Here is a 24,541-nt window from a genome sequence, read left to right as displayed (position 1 = left end):
TTGGCTGGAATTGAGATCGGACGCCATGTCACGTTTGGAAAGCCCCTGATGTGCCAAAACAGTGGAGACCCCCACAAATGACACCATTTTGGAAACTAGACCCCCAATGAACTTATCTAGATGTGTGGTGAGAACTCTGAACCCCCAAGTGCTTCATAGAAGTTTATAACGCCCAGGCGTGAAAATAAAAAAATCCACAAACATGATCTTTTAGTCCCCAATTTTTTCATTTTACCTAGGGTAAGAGGAGAAATTGGACCCCAAAAGTTGTTGTCCAATTTTTCCTGAGTAAGCTGATACCCCATATGTGGGAGAAAGCTACTGTATGGGCACACGTAGGGGCTCGGAAGGGAAGTAGTGACTTTTTGGAATGCAGACTTTGATGGAATGGTCTGTCGGTGTCATGTTGCCTTTGGAGAGCCCCTGATGTGCCTAAACTGTGGAAACCCCCCACAAGTGACCACATTTTGGAAACTATACACCCCAAGGAACTTATCTAGATGTGTGGTGAGCACTTTGAACCCCCAAGTGCTTCACAGAAGTTTATAACGTAGAGCCATAAAAATAAAAAAAAAATAATTTTTTTCCACAAAAATGATATTTTTGCCCCCAATTTCTTATTTTCCTAAAGGTAACAGGAGAAATTTGACAACAAAATTTGTTGCGCAATTTGTGCTGAGTAGGTTGATACCCCATATGTGGGGGTAAACCATTGTTTGGGCGCATGGCAGAGCTTGGAAGGGAAGGAGCATCGTTTGACTTTTCAACGCAGAATTGGCTGGAATTGAGATCAGACACCATGGTGCGTTTGGAGAGCCCCTGATGTGCCCAAACAATGGAAACCCCCAATTCTAACTTCAACCCTAACCCCAACACACCCTTAACCCTAGCCCTAACCCTAAGAGTGTGTGCACACGTTGCGGTTTCTGTTGCGGATCCGCAGCGGATTTGGCCCTGCGGATCCACAGCAGTTTCTACTGCATTGTACAGTATCTTTATATTCAATGGCAAATGAAAAATGCAGTGCACATGCTGCAGATTTTTCCGTGCGGATTTGCTGCGGTTTTAAATCCGCAGCATGTCACTTCTTTGTGCGGAATCCGCAGCGGTTTGACACCTGCTCCATTACCAAGTGTCAAAACGCAGGCGAAGACCACAGGCTAATCCGCACTAAATATGCATGTAAAACAAAGGTCATTTGACCTGCGGATTTACCTACGGATTTAGCCAAATCTGCGCGGAGAAATCCGCAGCAGAATCCGCATCGTGTGCACACAGCCTTACTCTAGCCCTAACCCTAGCTCAATCCCTAGCCCTAACCCTAATGGGAAAATGGAAATAAATACATTTTATTATTTTTCCCTAACTAAGGGGTTGATAAAGGGGGGTTTGAGTTACTATTTTAAGCGGGTTTTTAGGTTTGTAAAAATAGTTTTTGCATCCTCACATTTTGAGAGCTATAATTTTTCTGTATTTTGACCCAGTGAGTCATGTGAGGTCTTATTTTTTGTGGGACGAGTTGACGTTTTTATTGGTGCCATTTTCGGGCACATGACATTTTTTGATCGCTTTTTATTCTGATTTTTGAGACTCAGAATGAAGAAAAAGCAGCATTTCATGAATTTCTTTTGGGGGGGTAGGGCGTTTTTACCGTTCTGCGTGTGGTAAAATTGAAGTGGTTTTAGTCTTCGGGTCAGTACGATCACAGCGATACCTCATTTATATAATTTTTTTAAGTTTTGGCACTTTTATGCAATGAAAACAATTTTATATAAAAAATTATTTTTGCATCGCTTTATTCTGCGAGCTATAACTTTTTTATTTTTTCGCTGATGATGCTGTATGGCAGCTCATTTTTTGCAGTACAGTGCTGACGTCACTGAGGCTGCAGGGAGTCCCCGTAATTTAATACAATGAATTAACCCCTTAAATGAACCCCTACAACTCCAAAATTTTACCCACAAGCCCTCATATAATTAATAGTGATAGACATAAAAAAAACCATGAAATGAAATGGTTAACTATATGTAAACCATGTGTCATTTCATGTCGGGCAGGAGAATGTTATACAAAAGCCGGCTAATGTTTCAGCGGCTATTCTGCAATTAAGAACTGTATGAATTTGAAATATATATATAAATGTGTCTCTATGACATGTATAAAATATATATATATATATATATATATATATATATATATTTATTTATTTAATGTGTCAAGATCTATTAATTCGTTACTTTATTTAACCGGACACTGTGATATTACTGTATTTTGGAAAAAAAATGCCGGCTTTTGGTGCGATTTTATCGCAACTCACATATCTGGTCCATTTTCAATCCAATTTTTTCACGCCCCCATAGACTTGCATTGTCGAATCCGATCCGAAAATCTGCGACAATCGCAGCATGCTGTGATTGTCTCGGTCCAAGGATCGGATCCGATCAAAAATCGCATGATGTGAGCTGCCTCATAGAATAACATTGGGACGAATGCAATGCGATTTTTTATCAGCGATCTGACAGGCGCTGCTGCAGGCTTCCTCGTGCCTGCCCTCAGCACTGTGGAAGCAGCCTTTCCGCAGGACATCACGTCGCTCCGAGGGTCGCAGGGAAGCACAGAGGGAGCCCCCTCCCTGCGAGCTTCTCTCCTATGCCCCCAATACACTGCGATCATGTTTAATCGCAGTGTGCCAGGGGTTAATGTGCCGGGGGCGGTCCGTGACTGCCCCTGACACATAGTGCCGGGTGTCAGCTGTGATAATCAGCTGACACGCAGCCGCGATCAGCTGCGCTCCTCCCAGGGAGCGCCATTGATCGCTATGACGTACTATCCCATCCTTGGGAATTAAGTCCCAGGACACAAGTATGGGATAGTACGTCATATGGCAGAAAGGGGTTAAAACCTTTGAAGAAGCTGGTCAGTGTGCCCTGTCTCGTGTGCACGCGCTGACAAGGCCGCGCGCCGACCCTCCCTAAAGCGTGCACAGAGGCCGCAGCGGCCCCTGTTGATGATGCGCGCATGGCAGCTGTGGCGGCACTTGTCGTGACGCGTGCACAGTGGCCGCGACGGCACGACACTCAGCATGGATGGCGCACACAGGGCCTTTATGTAAAAGGTTTTTTTTTCCTGATCTCCGTCACTCAGATGTGATGGCTGGGACGGTCAAACCCATTTAATATAGCTGGATTTTAACGATGTACTTTGAAAATGATCTGGCTGTATTCTGCAGTGTCAACAAGCAAATGGAGAAAAAAGGGAGCTCTGGATTGCTTTGGAATAAAATAATCAGGATTAAGATGCAAAAAAAATTATTCCTGGCCACTGATACCTGGGGCTAGGTATATATGGTCAATATATGTAATTGGCAGCAGCAGCAGCAGACAGCATTTGAATCCCTGCTCCAATTTTTGTTTTGCCCATTCTGCAAATTCAGTGCGCCGATCTGGGTCATCCTCGTTGAGATGCTACAGCAGCTGGATTTTGTAAGGTTGCCATTTGTGAGTAGCTAATATCTGGTGAAGGGATGTTCGACTGATGCCAGATCGGCGAGCTGAATTTGCAGAATCGGCAAAACAAAAATTGGAACAGGATCCTCAGTTTACACAGAACATTATGTTCAGTGATGAGGCAAACTTTTTTGGGTGGGCCATTTATATGGATACACCTAAATAAAATGGGAATGGTGACAGTTTTCTTGCATAGGGTGTCTTGCACTGAAATCTGCTGCAATGACCCGGGTACTGCGTTCCCCAGACATCAACACAATTTCTATCCGCTCCTCACATGTTAACCTCTGCGACATGTCAATGGCTGTAAACAAAGAGAAACTTATAAATAACTAAATAAATAAGATAGTACTGGCGCTATGAGACAAACACCAAAAACATTACTGATTAATTATAATAAATACCTGCAATGATTCAGTAGAAGCCTTGTTTAAGCTGAACAAGATGAGGCATAAATCTTCCTAAAGGGTCAATATAAAAACTAAAGAATAAAAGATAAAAGGTATAAATTCTGCCAGGTACGTATGCAAAAAAAAAGGGAGTAAATCAGTGACCTTTTGCTTTTGTGCAGGTACCGGACATTGTCCTGAACACCCCCAGCACTTATTTGATGGGCCACTACTACTATTTGTGAACGGCATAGCATCAGTAATTTTTTGTTTGCTCAAAGCACCTCTAGCACTCTTAGTGGACAGTGTTAATTACCTTTAAGGGCAGAGTCTTGACATCACTGAGCACCCTGCTCTTTTCTGACGCTATTGTTAGTAATCATATGTCTTCTGTGCTGCAGGTCCTCTCTCTGCATATCAGCGTTTTTATTTGTTAATTATTTTGCTTGCTTGCACAATCCAGAGTATTAATACTATTGCATACTTGCACAAAAGGTCACTGATTTACTCCCCTTTTTCTTTTTTTTGCACATACGTACCTGGCAGAATTTATACCTTTTATCTTTTATTCTTTAGTATATTGACCCTTTTGGAAGATTATGCCTCATCTCGTTCAGATTAAACAAGGCTTCTACTGAATCATTGCAGTTATTATAATTAATCAATAATGTTTTTGGTGTTTGTCTCATAGCGCAAGTACTATCTTATTTATTTATTCATCTGATTATAACTCCACTGTGGTAGGGGTATTTTGGTACTTGCAGCTGACTCAGCATCTATATACAAGCGCCGCTAATATCATCAATTTTGCAACTTATAAATAACTCATGAAAGAATAGTTACGTTGAAACCAAGCACACCATTGTTTTTCTTGTGAAATTATCAATAAGTTTGATGTCACATGACCCTCTTCCGACTGGAAAAAAAAAAAAAAAAAGTTGGATCACAAATGGCCAACTTCAAAATGTCCGCCATGGTCACCACCCATCCTGAAAAGTTTTCCCCCTCCCATATACTAATGTGCCACAAACAGGAAGTTGATATCACCAACCATTCCCATTTTATTTAGGTGTATCCATATACATGGCCCACCCTGTATATACCCACATACAGTGCATGCATGCCTTGCACTGATATGTATATAGCTACATACACTCCCCTGCTTACCTAGCATTGCATTCTATATACCCCGTAATTAGTCCTTAGAAGGACTGTTGGTTCAGCTGGATTTGTGTATTCTATGATGGTATACCCACACTAACTTATAAACCCACAAATCTGACCCTATCTTGGCAGCAACTATCTCTACACTGTCTGAATCTGGAGCTGAATGCGACGTGCAGGATAGTGTCTGGTCTCTTATACCCCTGATGATGCTGTGCGGCCAGCCTATCACTGCAAGACCACAAAAAGTGCCTGTCAGACAATACCTGCATGGTGATTGGGCCTCTAAAGACTGACAAAAATGCTGGGTGGAGACCTGAGTTCCCGCCGAGTACCCAGCTATGCGGCCAGCCAATCACTGTAATACCACAACCAAGATGGTTGCAACATCACAGTGCATGGCAGACAATCCCTGCATGTTGATTGGCGATCTAAAGAGCACCAAACATGCAGGGCGGAGACCCGGAAATACTCGGCGCTCGCCGAGTAACACGGGTACAGGGATGCTCGGGCGAGTAACAAGCATTACCGAGTATGCTCGCTCATCACTAAATCTCATGCACTGTTTTTTCTTTTGCAACAACATAATGATTGAGACCAAGGATGGGTTGAAATGTCTACTAAGTTTATATAGTTGCTTTGCATTATAATATTTCCTCCCTTGTTAAACAGACTTGATTCCAATAAATTTGTGGATCACCTAAACACAAGAGTGTGCAGTGAAGTTTTACTACCTTGTACTGGGGCAACTTGACCAGCACCTTGCATCTGACAGAGTGCACACTATAACACCTCTACAAGGCCATCTGAGCGACATGCACAATTCAGAGGAGGTTGTCACAATAACAGAGCTGCACAGAAAAAGAAGGAAAAGGGTGCAAACTGTGCTGACAACAAGACATGGGTTGTTTGCAAGCTGTACTGTCAGAGAATGAAGCTAGGCATAAAAGAGAAGCTGAATCCAAAGTGTTATCTCATGGATTACCGATTAGATTACTGCCATTCTGACACAATTAGAGCTTTTAGATTTTGCAATAAAGCAGAGCTGAAAAACTGACCCTGCCCACACCAGGCTATGTATATACAGTACAATGTCCATAGACCCTGAGCTGCCTGGCACAGGAGAGTTGCCAGACCAGAAGGAGTCACAGCAATGATAAGCTCCTGGTGCTAAAACAATCATTGAAGGGAAACAATACCCTGGAGTTTGCACAAGGAGGCAGTGCTGAATGGGGCAGTGATTGCTGAAATCTGTGTTTTATCCCCTGCAGCATGCTGTCTGCAGCTTACATAACAAAATCTGCTAACAGATTCACTTTAACCTGAGCATCACCTGCATGATGAGGCATCTGAATGCAAAGCACGAGCTGCAGTGTAGTACACACCTGAAAAACCAGGAAAGATCTGAGGCTCCTCCTGCTCACTTTTCTGCTGCAGTCTCAGCCTCTTCCTCCTAGTGATGGGCAGTCCAGCTCCTTTTGGTGATCCTGTAAGAACATGAGCCGAGAGAGTCAGCGGTTTCCGGTGCACTTCGGGGCCGGAACTATCGGGACTGTCACCACTGTTGCCGGCTGAAGGTTCTTCTGGGAGGGGAGGAACTTTGCACAGGACAGCAGGGGATGTGGGGGAGATAGAAGGTACTGAGCGAGGAACGAGAGATTTGGCGGAAAGGGGACAGAAGAACAAGGAGAAGGTTGACTCCCTCCCCTCTGCTCCGACTGCCAACTCCACATCATCCATCCCCCAACGTTCTGACTTGCAAACTGACTGTATCCCTACTGAGCTATCTTCGGACTCTACCTTGCTGGACGGCTCCTTCCCGCCCTCAGTGGCAGACAATCTGACTTGCTCGGTTACTAGAGACTATTCCAGAGGATCATTCGCTGCCGCGGCCTGCGAGCGTGCACATGGTTCATGTTCAGCGCCATTCCAGATAATCCACATAAAGGACTCTTTCTATGTTCCAGCGCACTCAATTCAAGTGGGACTGAATCCATCGGCATAGTCGGGAGACAGTGCTTTTCGTTCCTCCGTAACAGAGCCAGAGACATTGTCCACAATCTACGACATCGGCGGGAGATATTCCAGCCTTTCCCCAACAAGAACTGCAAGTGATAAGTTATCTTTTTTGTACATCTTTTTATCAAATATTGTGTTTGTGTGCAAATCCTGTTGTTGCCGTTCTGATCTCCTTTCCCTGCGTGGAGTATTCCTTGTATGATAATAACCTGTTCTAGTAAATCCTGTTAACCCCTTTTCTGTCTCCGGCTCGTCACTGCATCCAACAAATCTTATCCCCTTAAAATTCGGCTCACTTGGCTTCGCTCACCAAAAAGAGCCGGCTCTTTTTGGCTAAAAAAGGCTCTTCTTGCACATAGTGCTACTTTTCCCACTTTTATCACTCTAGTCCCTTAACTATAAAGCCTGGGCCATATTATACACCTGTACAGGTGTCTAGAGAAGGCTTTTTAGCACTGCCATTTGCTCAGACTGTAAGCTCCTGAAGAAGACACCGAAACACGCGTCAAGGGGTACATTGTAGCGGTTCGGACTCTGGGTAATGATTATTATTATGCATTTATATAGCGCCATTTATTCCATGGCGCTTTACATGTGAAAAGGGGAAATATAGACAAGTATAATAAACATGTGTAAGATAAGGAACACACAAGTACATAAGGAGAGGGGACCCTGCCCGCGAGGGCTCACAGTCAACAGGGATGGGTGAGGATACAGTAGGAGAAGGTAATTATGTGCATCTTTTAGCCTTCATGCAATTGTCTCTATATTCATGCTATTTAGGACTTACTATTTTGATTTAGTGACTAGCTGTGGTTTGCAAAGAAATTTCTATATAAGACTTTCAAGTTGTTCTGATGTTCTTTAGTGTCATCATCCTTTAACTGGATATATATTGACTTGGAACAAGGACACCTGGGATACTGAACCTATTTTTTGGCCTGGTAGTATCCCAACCTTGCCGCAGAGGCTGGGGGTTGCTGAGATCAGCACCATGATGAGAGTAGTGTCAGCTCCTGCAGTGCCCAACTGTATATTAAGAATAAAAAAAAAATCCATGTACTCACCTGTCCTAATCCTCCCCTCCCTGTAATGCTCTTGACCGTTCATGAAGAGGAGCGGAGGAGAATGACGCCTGCAGCGAGTGGGCCCTGTACCTCAATAAGTGATAGGACACCACTCGATAAGCACAGCAGAGATCCCAGGCCCGCTCGCTGCAGGCGTCATTCTCTCCGACTCCTATGCATGATCGGTGGCAAGGATTACAGTGGGGGACATTTAGGACAGGTGAGTATAAGGATTTTTTTATTTTATCCTTCTTTTCACAGGTGGAGAGAGTGGGAGCAGACTACTACTCACCATTATCCCCTGCTGGTGCTGGGAACCATGAGGGCAGCATTCAGCACTTGGGAACAGAGCAAACTGTACACTGATTCCCAGGCTCTGATACATGTTGCACGGATGGCATCCGTTTAAGGTACGTGTCACACTGACTCATTGAATTGAATGGGTCCGTGTGATCCGTGCTGTCATCCAAAACACACGGTCCATGGAAACACACCGACGTGCGCAGACTCATTCATTTCAATGGGTCTGTGTGTGTCAGTGTCTCTGGTACGTGTGGAAACTGTCACCACATGTAGCGGAGATACCGACATGTGAAAGAGCCCTAATAAAGAAGTGCAATTTTTTTTTTTAATTATAAACATGTCCACAAAAGTACAATCTATTTAAATCTAAAATTAACATGATCTGTAAAAACTATAAAAGAAAAAAATTATTTGCCAGAATTGTGGGGTATTGGTCACAATGCCACAAAAAAATGCATTAAGAAGCAATCAAAGCATCATATGTACCCCAACAATATTTAGATATGTCCCAGATGTTTTGGAAAATTGAAACTCAAGTAAATTTTTTTTGTTATGAATTTCTCAATTTTTTCACCCTAATAAAATAAGAAAAACGCAAGGCCATGCATTTTTTTTCCCCGCTGACAAAGTCAAACTTACAGCTCTTAGAAGAAGGCGAAGAGAAAAATAAAAGACCAGAAATTTAAAGAAATAAAAAAAAAAAAAGGTAGCATTCCATGATTGCACTCTTAAGGGGTTAAAAGCTTGGTCATGTCAGTTAGAGGACATGTGTTTGAGGCTGACTTATTATACTATTTTATATATACCTGGATCTGTCCACAGTATTACTCTGCCTCAGATTTATATTATTACTTTCCCACTGTAGAGCAGCAGTAACTACAGAAATTAATGAGAAGTAGAAATCTTCATCCTTTTATTAACCTAAGATCATTTCCAGTGCCTCACCTCAGTGCCTCTGCTCCTGCCGGACATCCACCACTGTCCAGTCTCTGTGACTGCAAATTGTCAAATCACAGATCATGTGTGCACTCACTCCTCGACTCCTCCCAGCCCGCGTCAGGCAGGAAGAAGCTAAGCAAACAGCAGTGGAAAAAAACCAATTGGCTCTGCTCCCAGTGGTGAGCTGGCTCCCTCATTCACATCAAAGAGCCAGATCGTTCACGAATGACGCATCACTGCTTCCTCCCACTCTCTAGCAACAGGGAGACCTGGCTCCCTGCAAGGAGAGGATGTAACAGCACCACCAAGAGGAGTGTCACTGAGCATAATCGCACCGTCCCATGGAAGTGTTCAGCTGTCCATCCCCCACACACTGGAGAGAAAGAGGAAGTACTCTCCTACTCACCCACAAGGCCGGGTCCTCAGTGACAGCAATTTGAAATGTTGCTGTTCCAGCTGGTAGAGACTTACATTTTTAAAAAAACTTATGGCAGTGGCTGTTCCTCCGTACGTGGTTCCCAGTCACCGCTCCTTTTCCAATTCTTGCAATGCACGAACATTTTGCAGACAAAATCAGGTGTGCACTGCTCAATGCCATCAGTGGCAAGGTCCACTGATATGTGGACCAGTAAGCATGGGCAGGGGCATTATAGCTCCTCAACTGCCCACTGGGCAAATGTACTGGCGGCCGGGCTTGAGGCAGAAAGCTTTTTGGCGCATGTCCTACTACCACAGAGGATTGCTGGATGTTTTCTGCCTATGTTACCTCCTCCTTCTGCTCTGCTTCCTCCACCACCTCCTCATTCGTACAGCGTAATACCTGTAAGACCACCTTCAGCACAGCCAGGGGGAAAAGACACCAGTTTGTTTTGAAACTCATCTGTTTGTGAGAAAAATCCCACACCAAGCAGGAGCTGTGGATGGGGATCAAACAACAGATCGAAGAGTGGTTACTACTGCTGAACCTCAAGCTCTGCTTGGTGGTGTGCGATAACAGCTGAAATCTTGTATCAGCTCTAGGCCTGGCTGGTTTGGCGCACATCTCTCGTTAGATGCATGTGTTGAATTTGGTGGTGCAGAACTTCCTGAAAAATTACCCTGAAATGTCAGAGCCACTGCAGCTTAGAGATGAGCGAACCTTTCAACGGTTCAATTCGGATTCGGCGAACGGACTGATGTTCAAGGAACAGGTCGCCGAACAGTTAGTTGAACGTATCCAAACCTCATTGAATTCAATGGGAGGCTAAATCAAATGCTTAGATAACAATTTCAGGGGGGAAAAAGCTGCTCCAAAAGCTCAAATTAGGGGCAGACACTATAAAAAGTGGCATCAATTGATTCACAGTAGAAATTTTATAATGGCGCAGCAGTCAGGCATGGGCCATGCATAAGACAGGGTCTGAGCCAGCATTTACAACTTGGAATTTAAATTTCAAAGAGGACCTGGTAGTTGAGGGAGCAGTATAAGTCTTCATAGCTGGTAGTCCTGATACCTCATGCAACAACTCTAATTTTTTTTTTTTTATTATTCCAGCCACAAATATCATTTTCATACAGTACTATTGGTAGAAAATAACACAGGTTGTTGACTGATCAATTGACTCTCAGTAGAACCTTTTATAATGGCATAGAAGCAGTCAGCCACGGCCCATGCATGAGGTATCAGGGTCTGACCAAGCATTTACAGCTTGGAACTGAAGTTTCAATGAAGACCTGGTGGTTAAGGGAGCAGTGTAAGCCTTTTTAGCTGGGAGACCTGATACCTCACTCAACACCTCAATTTTCTTTTATTCCACATTTCAAAAAAATAATTGTCACGCACCACTAAAGTGGTATTAATTTGCACAGAGTAGAATCAGTATAATAGGCCTCTGACACATCTTCTACTACAGCCAACTTGGAGTCTCCACATTTCAAAAAATGATTGTCACACACTACTAAAGTGGCATCATTTTGCACAGAGTAGAAACAGTATTTTATGCCTCTGACACATCATCTACTACAAGCAATTCAACAGATGGAGACGCAACTTTGATTTTCCACATTTCATAAAGCTAACACCACTAAAGTGGCATCAATTTTCACAGCAAAAACAGTATAAAAGGCATCTGACACACCTTCCACCACAAGCAAACCACCAGATGAAGACCCATCGTGGAGTCTTCACATTTCAAAAAATTGTTTGTAACATAAGTAGTGATGAGCGAGTATACTCGTTGCTCGGGTTTTACAGAGCATGCTCGGGTGTCCTCCATGTATTTTGATGTGCTCGGAGATTTAGATTTTGTCGTCTCAGCTGCATGATTTCCGACTTGTAGACAGGCTGAATACACGTGGGGAATGCCGTTTGTTAGGGAATTCCCACATGTATTCAGCCTATCTACAAGTCGCAAATCATGCAGCTGAGATGATGAAATCTAAGCCTCCAAGCACGCAAAAATACTCGGAGACTACCCGAGCATGCTTGGGAAAACCCGAGCAACGAGTATACTCGCTCATCACTAAACATAAGCAGTAGTGATGAGCGAGCACTAAAATGCTTGGGTGCTTGTTGCTCGGTTCGAGCAAATTGGAATGCTTGTGTGCGCGACCCAAGCAACGAGCCCAATATAAGTCTATGGGAAAACTGAGCATTTTTGATGGGAACAGTGCTCAAATGACACGGGAACATCATGGGGAATACCCCTGGAAGCATTTCTGACTCCTAGGTCACTGATGTGAACAATGTTGTCAGCGTTTTACGCCACTTTTACAGGTGCACACTAAAACATACAAAAACTAAACCAAAATGGATTTTCCTGGGAAATACGTTAAGGAACATCCTTTCCAGTGTAATAATTTCTATGTAAAGCAAAATAAATAACCCTCCCAAAAAATGTAGCTCCACCACTTGGGCTATGTTCACACATAACGTTTTTGATACGCTTTTCAACTTTATCATTGCTTTCAACCAATACAAATGCATTCACTGGGAAATGTTATTTTAACATTTAACAACCTTAGCTGGCCATGTGGTGTGTGACACATCATCAGACACATCCTGTTTCATTTATGAATGATGGACTCTGAAAGTCACAAAGCCTATTTTTATAGGGTCATCAGGCAGCTTTAATATTCTTAAAGGGCCATTATTAAACAGAAGGTCTCCTATTGCCTATGCAGAGAGTGGCTGGGCTACCAAAAATTAGGATGCACCCCAATACCCCTTTGACGAGACGTACAGGAGGGCCTCATGAAAAAATGTTCCCATTATGAGAAAATGGGCCTCCCTTAGTGTTTGCCTATGCATTGAATGCAAGACCTGCCTTGCCCCAAAGTTACACGCACCCCAATAACACTTGCAACTGATGTCCTGGATGGCCACATGAAACCAGTTACCATTATTGGTTTTTTTTTACTCCCATAACGTTTGCCTATGCATTGAGTAAAATACAATAGCAACGGTACAAAGCTGCATCCTGAATGTTATATATTGCCATACAGGTTTCGCTGTTAACGGACAATCCAGGATCAATCGCTATAATATATGTAGCGAGGATGTGGAAACCACAACAATGATTGCGACCATAGATCCATATTAGTAAAATTGCAAATTATCTCTATTAAACCATGGACAAGACAAGACAAAATGGGGAACTTGTGCAAAGACAGTCAAAAGTGCAATAGTACAAATACAAAAACGAGCAGGACCTACCAAGGTGTGGTCTTCTTGAGGCTGTAGTGAGGTAATGTGTATCGGAGCATTGGGCATCGTTCACTGCTCCATTCCCCTGGACACAAGGGCCATGTTAGTATTGCCTTAGGGCAGCAGTGATAGTCTTTGACCTATATTTTAGTTACCTCATCAGGAAGGCACATATATATATATATAATATATGATGGGCATTTGCCCTCTCTGATGTATGGCAAATTCCTGTTGGACCCATTTGGATACAATATATGCCTTTCTTTATATGGACTATATATCCAATAACCACTAAGCATGGCAGCTCAGGTGGACCTTGGTAGGTCCTGCTCGTTTTTGTATTTGCACTATTGCATTTTTGACTGTCTTTGCACAAGTTCCCCATTTTGTCTTGTCCATGGTTTAATAAAGATAATTTGCAATTTTACTAATATGGATCTATGGTCACAATCATTGTTGTGGTTTCCACATTCTCGCTACCTATGCATTGAATGCAAGACCTGCCTTGCCCCAAAGTAACATGCACCCCAATAACCCTTTGAACCAATGTACTTGATGGCTACTTGAAACCAAAGTTCCAATTATTATGAATTTTGTACTCCCATAGTTTGCCCATGAAGTAAATGCAAGGCCTGCTCCAAATTAATTTGGATGCACCACAATAACCCAAAACCCAGACATCCTGGATGGCCACATGAAACCAAAGTTCCCATTATGCTAATCTTTTTTACTCCCATACAGTTTGCCCATGAAGTGAATGCAAGGCCTGCCCTGCACCAAAGTTACATGCACCCCAATAAGCATTTGAACCCACGTACTGGATTGCCACATGAAAACCAAGTTCACATTATTCATTTGGTACTCCCATACTGTTTGCTTATGCATTGAAAGCAAGGCCTGCCCTGCACCATAGTAACATGCACCCCAATAAACCTTTCAACAGACGTACTTGAGGGCATCATGACACAAATGTTCCCATTAGAAGAAAGTGTGTCTCCCATAGTGTTTTCCTATGCATTGAATGCAAGGCCTGTCCTGCACCAAAGTAACACACACCCCAATAAGCCTTTCAATAGATGTACTTGAGGGCCTCATGACACAAATGTTGCCATTAGAAGAAAGTGTGTCTCCCATAGTCTTTGCCTATGCATTGAATCCAAGGCCTGCCCTGCACAAAAGTAACACGCACCCCAATAAGCCTTTCAACAGATGTACTTGAGGGCCTCATGACACAAATTAGAAGAATACAAGGCCTGCCGTGCCACAAAGTTGCACGCACCCCAATAACCATTTGAACCGACGTACTAGATGGCTATATGAAACCAAAGTTCCCATTATTATGAATTTTGTACTCCCATAAAGTTTGCCCATGAAGTGAATGCAAGGCCTGGACCAAACTTGCATGCACCCCAATCCCCCTTGGAAGAAACGTGGAGGAGGGCCTCATAAAAAAATTTCCCATTAAAAAGGAGCGGGTCTCCGATACTTTTAATCAGGGCCGCTATCAGGGCATTACTGTCCTGACTGGTGTATGGGGCCCGGTCAGCAGAGGGGGCCTGCATTGGGCCCCATCTCTTCTGCAAATTGGGCCCCAGTGGCAGGATTTTGTGGGTGCAGTAACTGAACCCTGTGTCCGTGATGCAGGGTTCCATTACTCTATTGCCGTGCGGGCCTGGGTCCGCATGGCAATAGTTAAAGCCACCAGCCAATCGGAGGCTGGCAGCTGACATCAGCATGCATGTCGCCGGCATCTGACGTCATTGTCATCCGCCGGCGAGTGCAAACTTTCAGCCTGGAGTGAACATCGCTCACCGCAGGAGCGCAGCAAGGTAAGGGGAAAAGGTTACTTTTTATTTTTATTGAAAGTGGCAAGCCGGCAGGATGGAGACAAGTGTCCATCCTGGCGGGGGCAGAATAGAGACAGGGCACAATGGAGACAGGGGGCATGATTGGAGACACAGGGGGCAGGATTGGAGACACAAGGGGCAGGATTGGAGACACAAGGGGCAGGATTGGAGAAACGGGGGCATCATTGGAGACACAGGGGCATGATTGGAGACACAGGGGGCATGATTGGAGACACAGGGGACATGATTGGAGACACAGGGGACATGATTGGAGACACAGGGGGCATGATTAGAGACAGAGCGCATGATTAGAGACACAGGAGCAGAATGGAGACACGGGGGGCAGGATGAAAGATATGGGGGTAAGATTGGATACACAGGGGGCAGGATAAAAGATATGGGGGCATGATTGGAGACACAGGGGGCATGATTGGAGACACAGGGGCAGGATTGGAGAAACGGGGCAGGATGAAAGATGTGGGGCATGATTGGAGACATGGTGGCAGGATGATAGATATGGGGCAGGATTGGAGACACGTGGCAGGTTTGGAGACAGGGGGCAGGATGAAAGATGTGGGGGCAGGATTGGAGACATCGTGGCAGGATTGGAGACACGGGGGCAGAATGGGAGACATGGTGGCAGGATTGGAGACACGGGGCAGGAATGGAGACATGGTGGCAGGATGAGAGATATGGGGGCAGGATTGGAGACATGGTGGCAAAATGAAAAATATGGGGGCAGGATTGGAGACACGGGGGCAGGATTGGAGACACGGGCATGATTGGAGCCAGATGGGGCAGGGATATGGGACAGGATGGAGACAGATGGGGCAGGATCATTGGGCAGGATGGAGACAGAAGGGGCAGGTTCATGAGACAGGATCATGGGACAGATGGGACAGGGTCATGGGACAGATGGGGCAGGATCATGGGACAGATGGGGAGATCATATGGTGCAGAATGGATACTCATGAGGGCAGGATGCGAGAACACATGGCAGGAGTTAGGAATGAGATACACGGGGGCCATAGAGGCTAATTAAGATATATTATTACTGAAGTGATGCATTTATTTTTTGAGTATACTGATTTAAATGGGGGCAGTCCTGTTACTGTGCAGTGATAAAATGTTGCCTTTTTTTCTTCATTTGGTGTAGTGTAGAAGTTGGGAAAAAAATAAGTAATATGTTCTGTGCTCTAGATAACTGTGTTATTACCTGCAGACAAGCCCTGGCTGGAAGAAGTGACGTCGATCTGTGCTGGATGAAGATCAAAGACTTCACCTAGAGCTGTCACTGGTGAGTCAGTGTGTTACCTATACACTGATACTATACACTGTATACTATATACAGTGGTCCTGTTTACAATGTCACCAGTGATCACTTTATTACCTTTACATTATACACTATATACAGAGCTCCTGTGTACAATGTCACTAGTGATTACTGTATTACCTTTACACTGACACTGCATACTAAGTACAGATCTCCTATATATAATGGCATATATGGTGATATTAGTATTGTGATTTTTTTTTATTACTGATCAGTATTGTAGTATTCAGTCACAAAGTGGTTGTATTATGTTGTCGGGCCATGGTGTGGTGGTATCTGTTCCTTGTATGTGGTATTATTGGTCACCATGTGGTGGTAATATGTGGTCTGGTCATGGTGTGGCAGTATTTGTCCCTTGTATGTGATATCATTCAGTAAATGTGGTTTTAATAAGTGGTCTGGTCATGGTGTGGCAGTATTTGTTCTTTGTGTGTGGTATTATAGGTCACTATTTGGTATTTGTCCCTTGTGTGTCATATTATTGGTCATTTTAAAGAGTTAAAAATATACCTAAATTGTATTGCATATTTTAACAAATGTTTAATAGGTGAGAGTAGGGCCTAGCCAAAAGAGTCTACCGTGTCATGGTGGCAGTTTAAAAAATCTTTTGGCCAAAACAAAGGCTGCTGGTTGTGTGTGATCTGGTGATGGGAACTGTTAGGCTGTGTGCCAATAAATCCGCTATAAACACGCTAAAAATAAGCTTCCCATTCATTTCTATGCATTTTGCACTTTTTGTGCATATTGATGCGTTTTTTACCGTGAAAAAAACGCTTTGCGGTAAAAAGCGCAGCATGCTCATTAATTTCGCGGATTTTTCCGCATTTCTGGCAATTTCTATGGGTCTGGAACCGCGCAAAAAAAAAACGCAGAAAAAACGCGCAGAAAAAAAACGTGCGGTTTCTGGGAAGGGAGTCCGGTTTTTAAGCAAATTTTCTGCTACGTGTGCACATAACCTAAATGTGTGATTGGTGAGTAGTGGAGTTTTTCCAAGAGAGAGCAGTGGGGCTGTGGACAGTTCAAGGGGTGGAGGCGGGGCTGGGGTGTATCCTGGGCGGAGTCTCAAGGGGGCCCTAAAAATTTTGCCAGTATGGGGCCTCAAAATTCCTAGTAGCAGCTCTGCTTGTAATGCCCATACACTTTAGTATGGGCTGATAAACCTTTCCCCCCGGGGGTACACATTAACATAGTGTGTAAACTTTTTTTTATGGGCATCATAAACACTAGTGATGACCGAACATGCTCGTCACTGCTCAGTACTCGCCTGAGTATCACTATACTCGGGGCAAGCAACGAGCATTTCTTGGATTATTCGGCAGGAGCTCGGCTTCCTGCCCTGCAATTTTGGCGCTCTATATTGCGCCAATCAACATGCAGGTATTGCCTGCCACGCACTGTAATGCCACAGCCATCTTTGTTGTGGTATTACAGCGATTGGCTGGCCGCACAGTGTCATCAGGTCTATAAGAGACTTGCCGCCGCCCTGCTCATCACAGTCAGGTCTGGAATAAGATAGTGTAAGGAGAGCTGCTGCTGAGATAGGGACAGATTTGTGCTTTCATTAGTTAGTGTGGGTATACCATCATAGAATCCACAAATCCAGCTAAACCAACAGTCCTTCTAAGGACTAATTACAAGGTACATAGATTGCAGTGCTAGGTAGGCAGGGAGTGTATATGCATATACACATCAGTGAAAGGCATGCAGGCACTGTATGTGGGTACATAGATATCATTGCATAGCTCAAAAGGGTCCATTACTGTCTGCCTCTCCTGCGTATTACACATATACCTAGGTCCAGGTATCAGTGGCTAGGAATAATTTTTTTGCCACTTTATTCTGATTTTATTCCAAAGCAATCCAGAACCCCTTTTTTCTCCATTTGCTTGTTGAAATTCTGGCATATTTTGTGGTACTGTAGTATTTTTTGGAGTGTCTTATAAAAAATATTGACATCATTTTGCTGACAAAAAAAATATTTAGGTGCAAAAAAATATCTGCCAAAAAAATATTTAGCTGCCAAAAAATATTTAGCTGGCAAAAAAAAAATATTTAGCTGCTCCAAAAATAATTTAGCTGATCAAAAAATATTTAGCTGCCCAAAAAATATTTACAGTTCATACTGTATATTTAACACTGTTTTGTCCACCACACGCGTCACATATCATTGCGCTAAATATTTAGCAATTTTAGTCCTACGAAGAATTTTTTTTGTAGTGTCATAGCCTACTTATTGACACAATTTTGGGGGCCAAAAAAAAATCCAGGCCACATATTGACCAGTGTGCCATCTCCACATGCCTGATCTTTCAGTGGCCTACAAATTGTGCCATTTCAGGGCTACATTCCACTGTAAATCCAAACTAATATAAACCTCATATCATCTTAAATATTGATCTCTTCACATACAGAACAATGTACCAAAAGAGAAAAAACGAAGGAACAAGATCCCAAAAATTATCAAATTTTATTACATCATAAATAAAAAGTATATATCATAACACCACATCTCAATAAATACAATACAGAGTATAGAAAAGGGGAGGAAGTTACCTCACCCTAGTAACAACAACTCATAATTGTGGATTAAGGATAAACTGTATAATGGTTCCCTCCACCTTAATAAGGAGCAGCCTTGACCTATTAGTATTATTGCACTAGATGTGCACCCTGTAGGTTAACAACAAGGTGCAACATATCACCATCACAAAAGGTACACAAAGAAAATCACCATATAAAATTGTCAATGTACCTGTAGTCATGCTGCCACCCGGTAGAGGGGACCTGTAACAGGGTGAATGCTTGGGCAGTGTTGTACTCTGTCTCTGGATTATGAAGGCAAAATCTTTGAGATTAAATCATGACTGAAAGAGCCAGAGCAAAAGCATGTGGATGAGCACGGGGCCAGGACTCAAAACTACCGTAGCCTGTTGTTACTGGGCCGGATTATGACAATCCATCACCTACTAATACTGAACTTGTTGGACAAGGATGTCAAAAAGGAGCTCCTGCAGTTTCTAGAACAGAAACTAGAGATTTTGTCATTTCGGCTGGATTTCAAGATGTGTCAATTGGAGAGCATGGTGGTCGAAGATGTGACTTCTATGATATGGGTGCTTCCACTAGACAATCCATCCAACATGTTATTGAATCAAAATCTGATTTTGCTCTTTACTCTATTCAGCTGAGCACAAACTCTGTCAAATTGATAGCTAGACCCCAGTGGGTCTTGTCACAGTGCCATATTGACTACAGTCCATAGATGTTATCTAGATCCCTAATCTCACCTCTTCTTTAGGCCGGTTTCACACGACCAGATATTTCCGGTACCGGAGATATCCGTGTCTGTTTCCATGTGACACATCTGTTTCATCCGTGTGCTGTCTGTGTGTCCGTGTGTCACATCCGTGTGCTGTCCGTGTGAAATAGGGTTGTGTATTATTAGCCCTTTGGCGTCACAAATGTGTATTTCCAATGAGGCATTGTTGTGGTTGGCATGGCTTGTGTCACGTCACTTTGGGGTTTGACAACATATGCTTGAGGAGGAACACGGCGGAAAAAAGGCTATGGGTTCATCCTCTACGATTGCTATGTGGGGCATATGGTCATTTTCAAAAATTGTATCTGGAACTTCACAAATACCCGTTGAAGTTTGTTGCTTTTTGTCATCTCTCCATTAGCAGATTTGACACCATACTTGAGTATTTGCGTCCTTACCTTCTCAGACAAGACACCTGCATGCGACTAAGCATTTATCCTCAGGAATGATTGCTAGTAACCTTGAGGTAAATTTTTTGAACAATTTTTTTTCGAGGTTTAACATATATATTGTGTAATGTTTGATTTTACTTGGTTAGGCACTGAACATTATTTTATCTGCCATACATGTCTTTGATTACCATTGTCCTATAACTAAAGGCCAACATACACTTTTGATATTATTAAAAACAACCTAATAGTAGTCCCCTCACTCAAACTCGTAACCTGCACAATTTGGGAGCGTTATATTATAATTTACACCTGTGTGCTTCCTTCATGGGTGTTGTTTATACATTGCTCAAAAAATAAAGGGAACACTTAAACAACAGAATATAACTCCAAGTAAATTAAACTTCTGTGAAATCAAACTGTCTACTTAGGAAGCAGCACTGAATGACAATCAATTTCTCATGCTGTTGTACATATGGAATAGACAGATTGACATTATTTGCAATTATTAAGACACCCTTAATAAAGGAGTGGTTCTGCAGGTGGGGTCCATAGACCACATCTCAGTACCAATGCTTTCCGGCTGATGTTTTGGTGACTTTTGAATGTTGGTTGTGCTTTCACACTTGTGGTAGCATGAGACGGACTCTACAACCCACACAAGTGGCTCAGGTAGTGCAGCTCATCCAGGATGGCACATCAATGCGAGCTGTGGCAAAAAGGTTTGCTGTGTCTGTCAACGTAGTGTCCAGAGGCTGGAGGCGCTACCAGGAGACAGGCCAGTACACCAGGAGATGTGAAGAAGGCTGTAGAGGAGGGCAACAACCCAGCAGCAGGACCGCTACCTTAGCCTTCGTGCAAGGAGGAACACTGACAGAGCTCTGTAAAATGACCTCCAGCAGGCCACAAATGTGCATGTGTCTGCACAAATGGTTAGAAACCGACTCCATGAGGATGGTCTGAGTTCCCGACGTCCACAAATGGGGGTTGTGCTCACAACCCAATACCGTGCAGGATGCTTGGCATTTGCCACAGAACACCAGGATTGGCAAATCCCCCACTGGCACACTGTGCTCTTCACAAATGAAAGCAGGTTGACACTGAGCACATGTGACAGACATGACAGAGTCTGGAGACACTATAGAGAGCGATCTGCTGCCTGCAACATCCTTCAGCCTGACCGGTTTGGCAGTGGGTCAGTAATGGTGTGGGGTGGCATTTCTTTGGAGGCGCCAGACCGGACTGGGACACCCTCCAGACCCAGACCGATCCTGGGTGCGTATAATATAACTCGTTTTTCTTCTTTCAGGTTACATCGGGGGTTTATCTACAGCATTACAGAATGCTGTAGATAAGCCCCTGATGGCGGTGGCCGCAGCTCATACGCCAAAAATTAGGTGACAGATTCCCTTTAACTTTTATTTTTCCTCTGATGGAGCAGTATGGCAGCTTATTTTTTTGTGGAACATGACGACGTTTTCAGCAGTACCATGTTTATTTATATCCATCTTTTTGATCGCGTGTTATTCCACTTTTTGTTTGGTAATATGATCACAAAGCATTGTTTTTTTATGGTGTTCACTAAAGGGATTAATTAGTGGGACAGTTTTCTAGGTTGGGTCATTGCGGACACGGCGATACCAAATATGTGTACTTTTATTGTTTATATATTTTTTCATTCAAATATTTATTTAGAGATAGAATAAACCAGATTACTTACCAGTAATGCTCTTTTATAGAGTTCACAATAGCACCCACAGAGAGGGGATCCGCACCTAGGAACAGGAAACCTACAGAGATAAAAGGGGCGGTCCTCCTCGCTCCCTCAGTTGGATTACAGAGAATGAGAGGAACTGCCGCACAAGCTTTAGTCAATTGCTCCGTAAGCCATTTAAAGTATTTAGATATTTACATTTCAACATATACACACACACACATATATATATATATATATATATATATATATACACATACACACACACACACACACATATCTACCTTCATATATAAGTTAACCCGTCACCACTCGGAGTGAACCACTTGCAACCATAACCTAAGGGAGGGAAGTGAGTGGGTGCTGTTGCGGACTTATAGAAGAGCATTACCGGTAAGTAATCCGTTTTTTTTCTCTTCGACACGACAGCACCCACTGAGAGATTTTGAGACTATCACCTGGGAGGGCCACCGTGCTAAGAACCGATCTACTGAAGACTAAGTCAGAGGAAGAAGACAAGTCAAGCCTGTAGAAGATAGATGGTGAGGACCAAGTTGCTGCCTTAAATATGAGGTCAATAGGAACGTCAGCCTTTTTAGCCCAGAAGGATGCCATAGCCCGTGCGGAATGTGCTTTTATTCCGTCCGGAGGGCTTTCACAGTTGCCGAGTAGGCCAGACCGATTGCATCTCTGATCCAATGGGATAGCGTGCCCTTTGTGACTCCACACCCCTTCCTGTGGCCCTGAAAGGACACAAAGAGAGACCTGCTCTGCCTCCAGGAATGAGTCCTGTCTATATAGTTTAGGACAGCTCTCCTCCCCCTGACACAGGGTATGGCGACTCAGGAAGTCTGCTCTGAAGTTGTCTATTCCCCTGATGTGGAGGGCCGATAGGGACAACAGGTGTGTTTCGGTCATCTGTAGGATTCTCTCCGCGGTAAAGATCAGAGTTCTTGACCATGTTCCTCCTTGTACTATAAAGTACCATGAAGAACAATGATGCAACATGAAGCACTATGTGTTAGGCATCGAGTTTCCTCCACTGCACAGGGGGAATCTCAAGGCATGTCCTTTGCGGTCTCCCATTCCTCTGCGGCCGCAGAGATTCCTGCTCAGTGGAGATGTTGGTCCCGGCATCTTGCCCAGGCTGATGCTAGGCATCTGATTGCTCCTTCAGGCTCGGCTATAACACCATGCTTGAGTCAGCAGCAAGCAGACGCTTCTGGGATTAAGTCCTGCCCTTTGCTTACTGAGCATGCCCGTGGGACGGCCTCTCGTTGGAGGTCACATGAGCAGGTCCCGTTCCTGCTCGGATTGGTCCACTGAGAAGGTCCCGAAAGGATGCCGCTATAAAAGTCGCATGGCTGCTCGGCAATGCGCTAGTATAGACTCTTATTTTATATTGTGTGAGTGATAATGGATGCATGTATCTGGTGACTGACTTATTATGACTCCCCTCCCTTGGATATGCATGTTATAGGGCTATTAGAGTCAGAGTGAGCGCCTTGTAGTGGCTAAGTCTAGTGCCACAGTGCTTTCAATTCACAGCACCTCTGTCAGCGCCATATTGTGCCATTCAGCACAAGGCACCTACAGTTAGGTCCATATATATTTGGACAGAGACAACATTTTTCTAATTTTGGTTCTAGACATTACCACAATGAATTTTAAACAAAACAATTCAGATGCAGTTGAAGTTCAGACGTTCAGCTTTCATTTGAGGGTATCCACATTAAAATTGGATGAAGGGTTTAGGAGTTTCATCTCCTTAACATGTGCCACCCTGTTTTTAAAGGGACCAAAAGTAATTGGACAGATTAAATAATTGTAAATAAAATGTTCATTTCTAGTACTTGGTTGAAAACCCTTTGTTGGCAATGACTACCTGAAGTCTTGAACTCATGGACATCACCAGACGCTGTGTTTCCTCCTTTTTGCTCTGCCAGGCCTTCACTGAGATGGTTTTCAGTTGCTGTTTGTTTGTGGGCCTTTCAGTCTGAAGTTTAGTCTTTAACAAGTGAAATGCATGCTCAATTGGGTTGAGATCAGGTGACTGACTTGGCCATTCAAGAATATTCCGCTTCTTTGCTTTAATAAACTCCTGGGTTGCTTTGGCTTATGTTTTGGGACATTGTCCATCTGTAGTATGAAATGACAACCAATCAGTTTGGCTGCATTTGGCTGGATCTGAGCACACAGTATGGCTCTGAATACCTCAGAATTCATTCGGCTGCTTCTGTCCTGTGTCACATCATCAATAAACACTAGTGACCCAGTGCCACTGGCAGCCATGCATGCCCAAGCCATCACACTGCCTCCGCCGTGTTTTACAGATGATGTGGTATGCTTTGGATCATGAACTGTACCATGCCTTCACCATACTTTTCTCTTTCCATCATTCTGGTAGAGGTTGATCTTGGTTTCATCTGTCCAAAGAATGTTCTTCCAGAACTGTGCTGGCTTTTTTAGATGTTTTTTTAGCAAAGTCTAGTCAAGCCTTTTTATTCTTGATGCTTATGAGTGCCTTGCACCGTGCAGTGAACCCTCTTGTATTTACTTTCTTGCAGTCTTCCCTTTATGGTAGATTTGGATATTGATATGCCTACCTCCTGGAGAGTGTTGTTCACTTGGTTGGCTGTTGTGAAGGGGTTTCTCTTCACCATGGAGATTATTCTGTGATCATCCACCACTGTTGTCTTCCGTGCTCGCCCAGGTCTTTTTGCATTGATGAGTTCATCAGTGCTTGCTTTCTTTCTTAGGGTGTACCAAACTGTAGATTTTGCCACTCCTAATGTTGTAGAAATTTCTCGGATGGGTTTTTTCTGTTTTTGCAGCTTAAGGATGGCTTGTTTCACCTTCATGGAGAG

The 24,541-nt window shown here is 43.6% G+C and overlaps 1 protein-coding gene across 2 annotated transcripts in view; it reads right to left on the bottom strand.

Moving 5' to 3' along the window:
* LOC141089500 (amine sulfotransferase-like) overlaps window positions 1-9,536 on the bottom strand; it is a 108,791-nt gene extending 99,255 nt beyond the window's left edge. Inside the window, exons 1-2 of one of the 2 annotated variants that reach the window (XM_073575956.1) lie at window positions 9,394-9,523; window positions 6,445-6,546 (exon numbers count right to left, since the gene is read on the bottom strand). Coding sequence is in view for 1 of the 2 variants with exons in the window: in XM_073575955.1 (XP_073432056.1) it covers window positions 9,394-9,420 (27 nt within the window). In the remaining variant the exon portion in view is untranslated. Of the gene's footprint in view, window positions 1-6,444; window positions 6,547-9,393 lie in introns of both variants that reach the window. The other variant, XM_073575955.1, reaches the window with a different exon arrangement.
* Between the last annotated feature and the right edge of the window lie 15,005 nt (window positions 9,537-24,541).

This window comes from Dendrobates tinctorius, unplaced genomic scaffold, assembly GCF_039654945.1.
Source record: "Dendrobates tinctorius isolate UK_male_01 unplaced genomic scaffold, ASM3965494v1 ptg000046l, whole genome shotgun sequence".
NCBI classification, from domain to species: domain Eukaryota; kingdom Metazoa; phylum Chordata; class Amphibia; order Anura; family Dendrobatidae; genus Dendrobates; species Dendrobates tinctorius.
The sequence above is the reverse complement of the archived record's forward strand: the minus strand, read 5'-3'. Positions and strand labels throughout refer to the sequence as shown.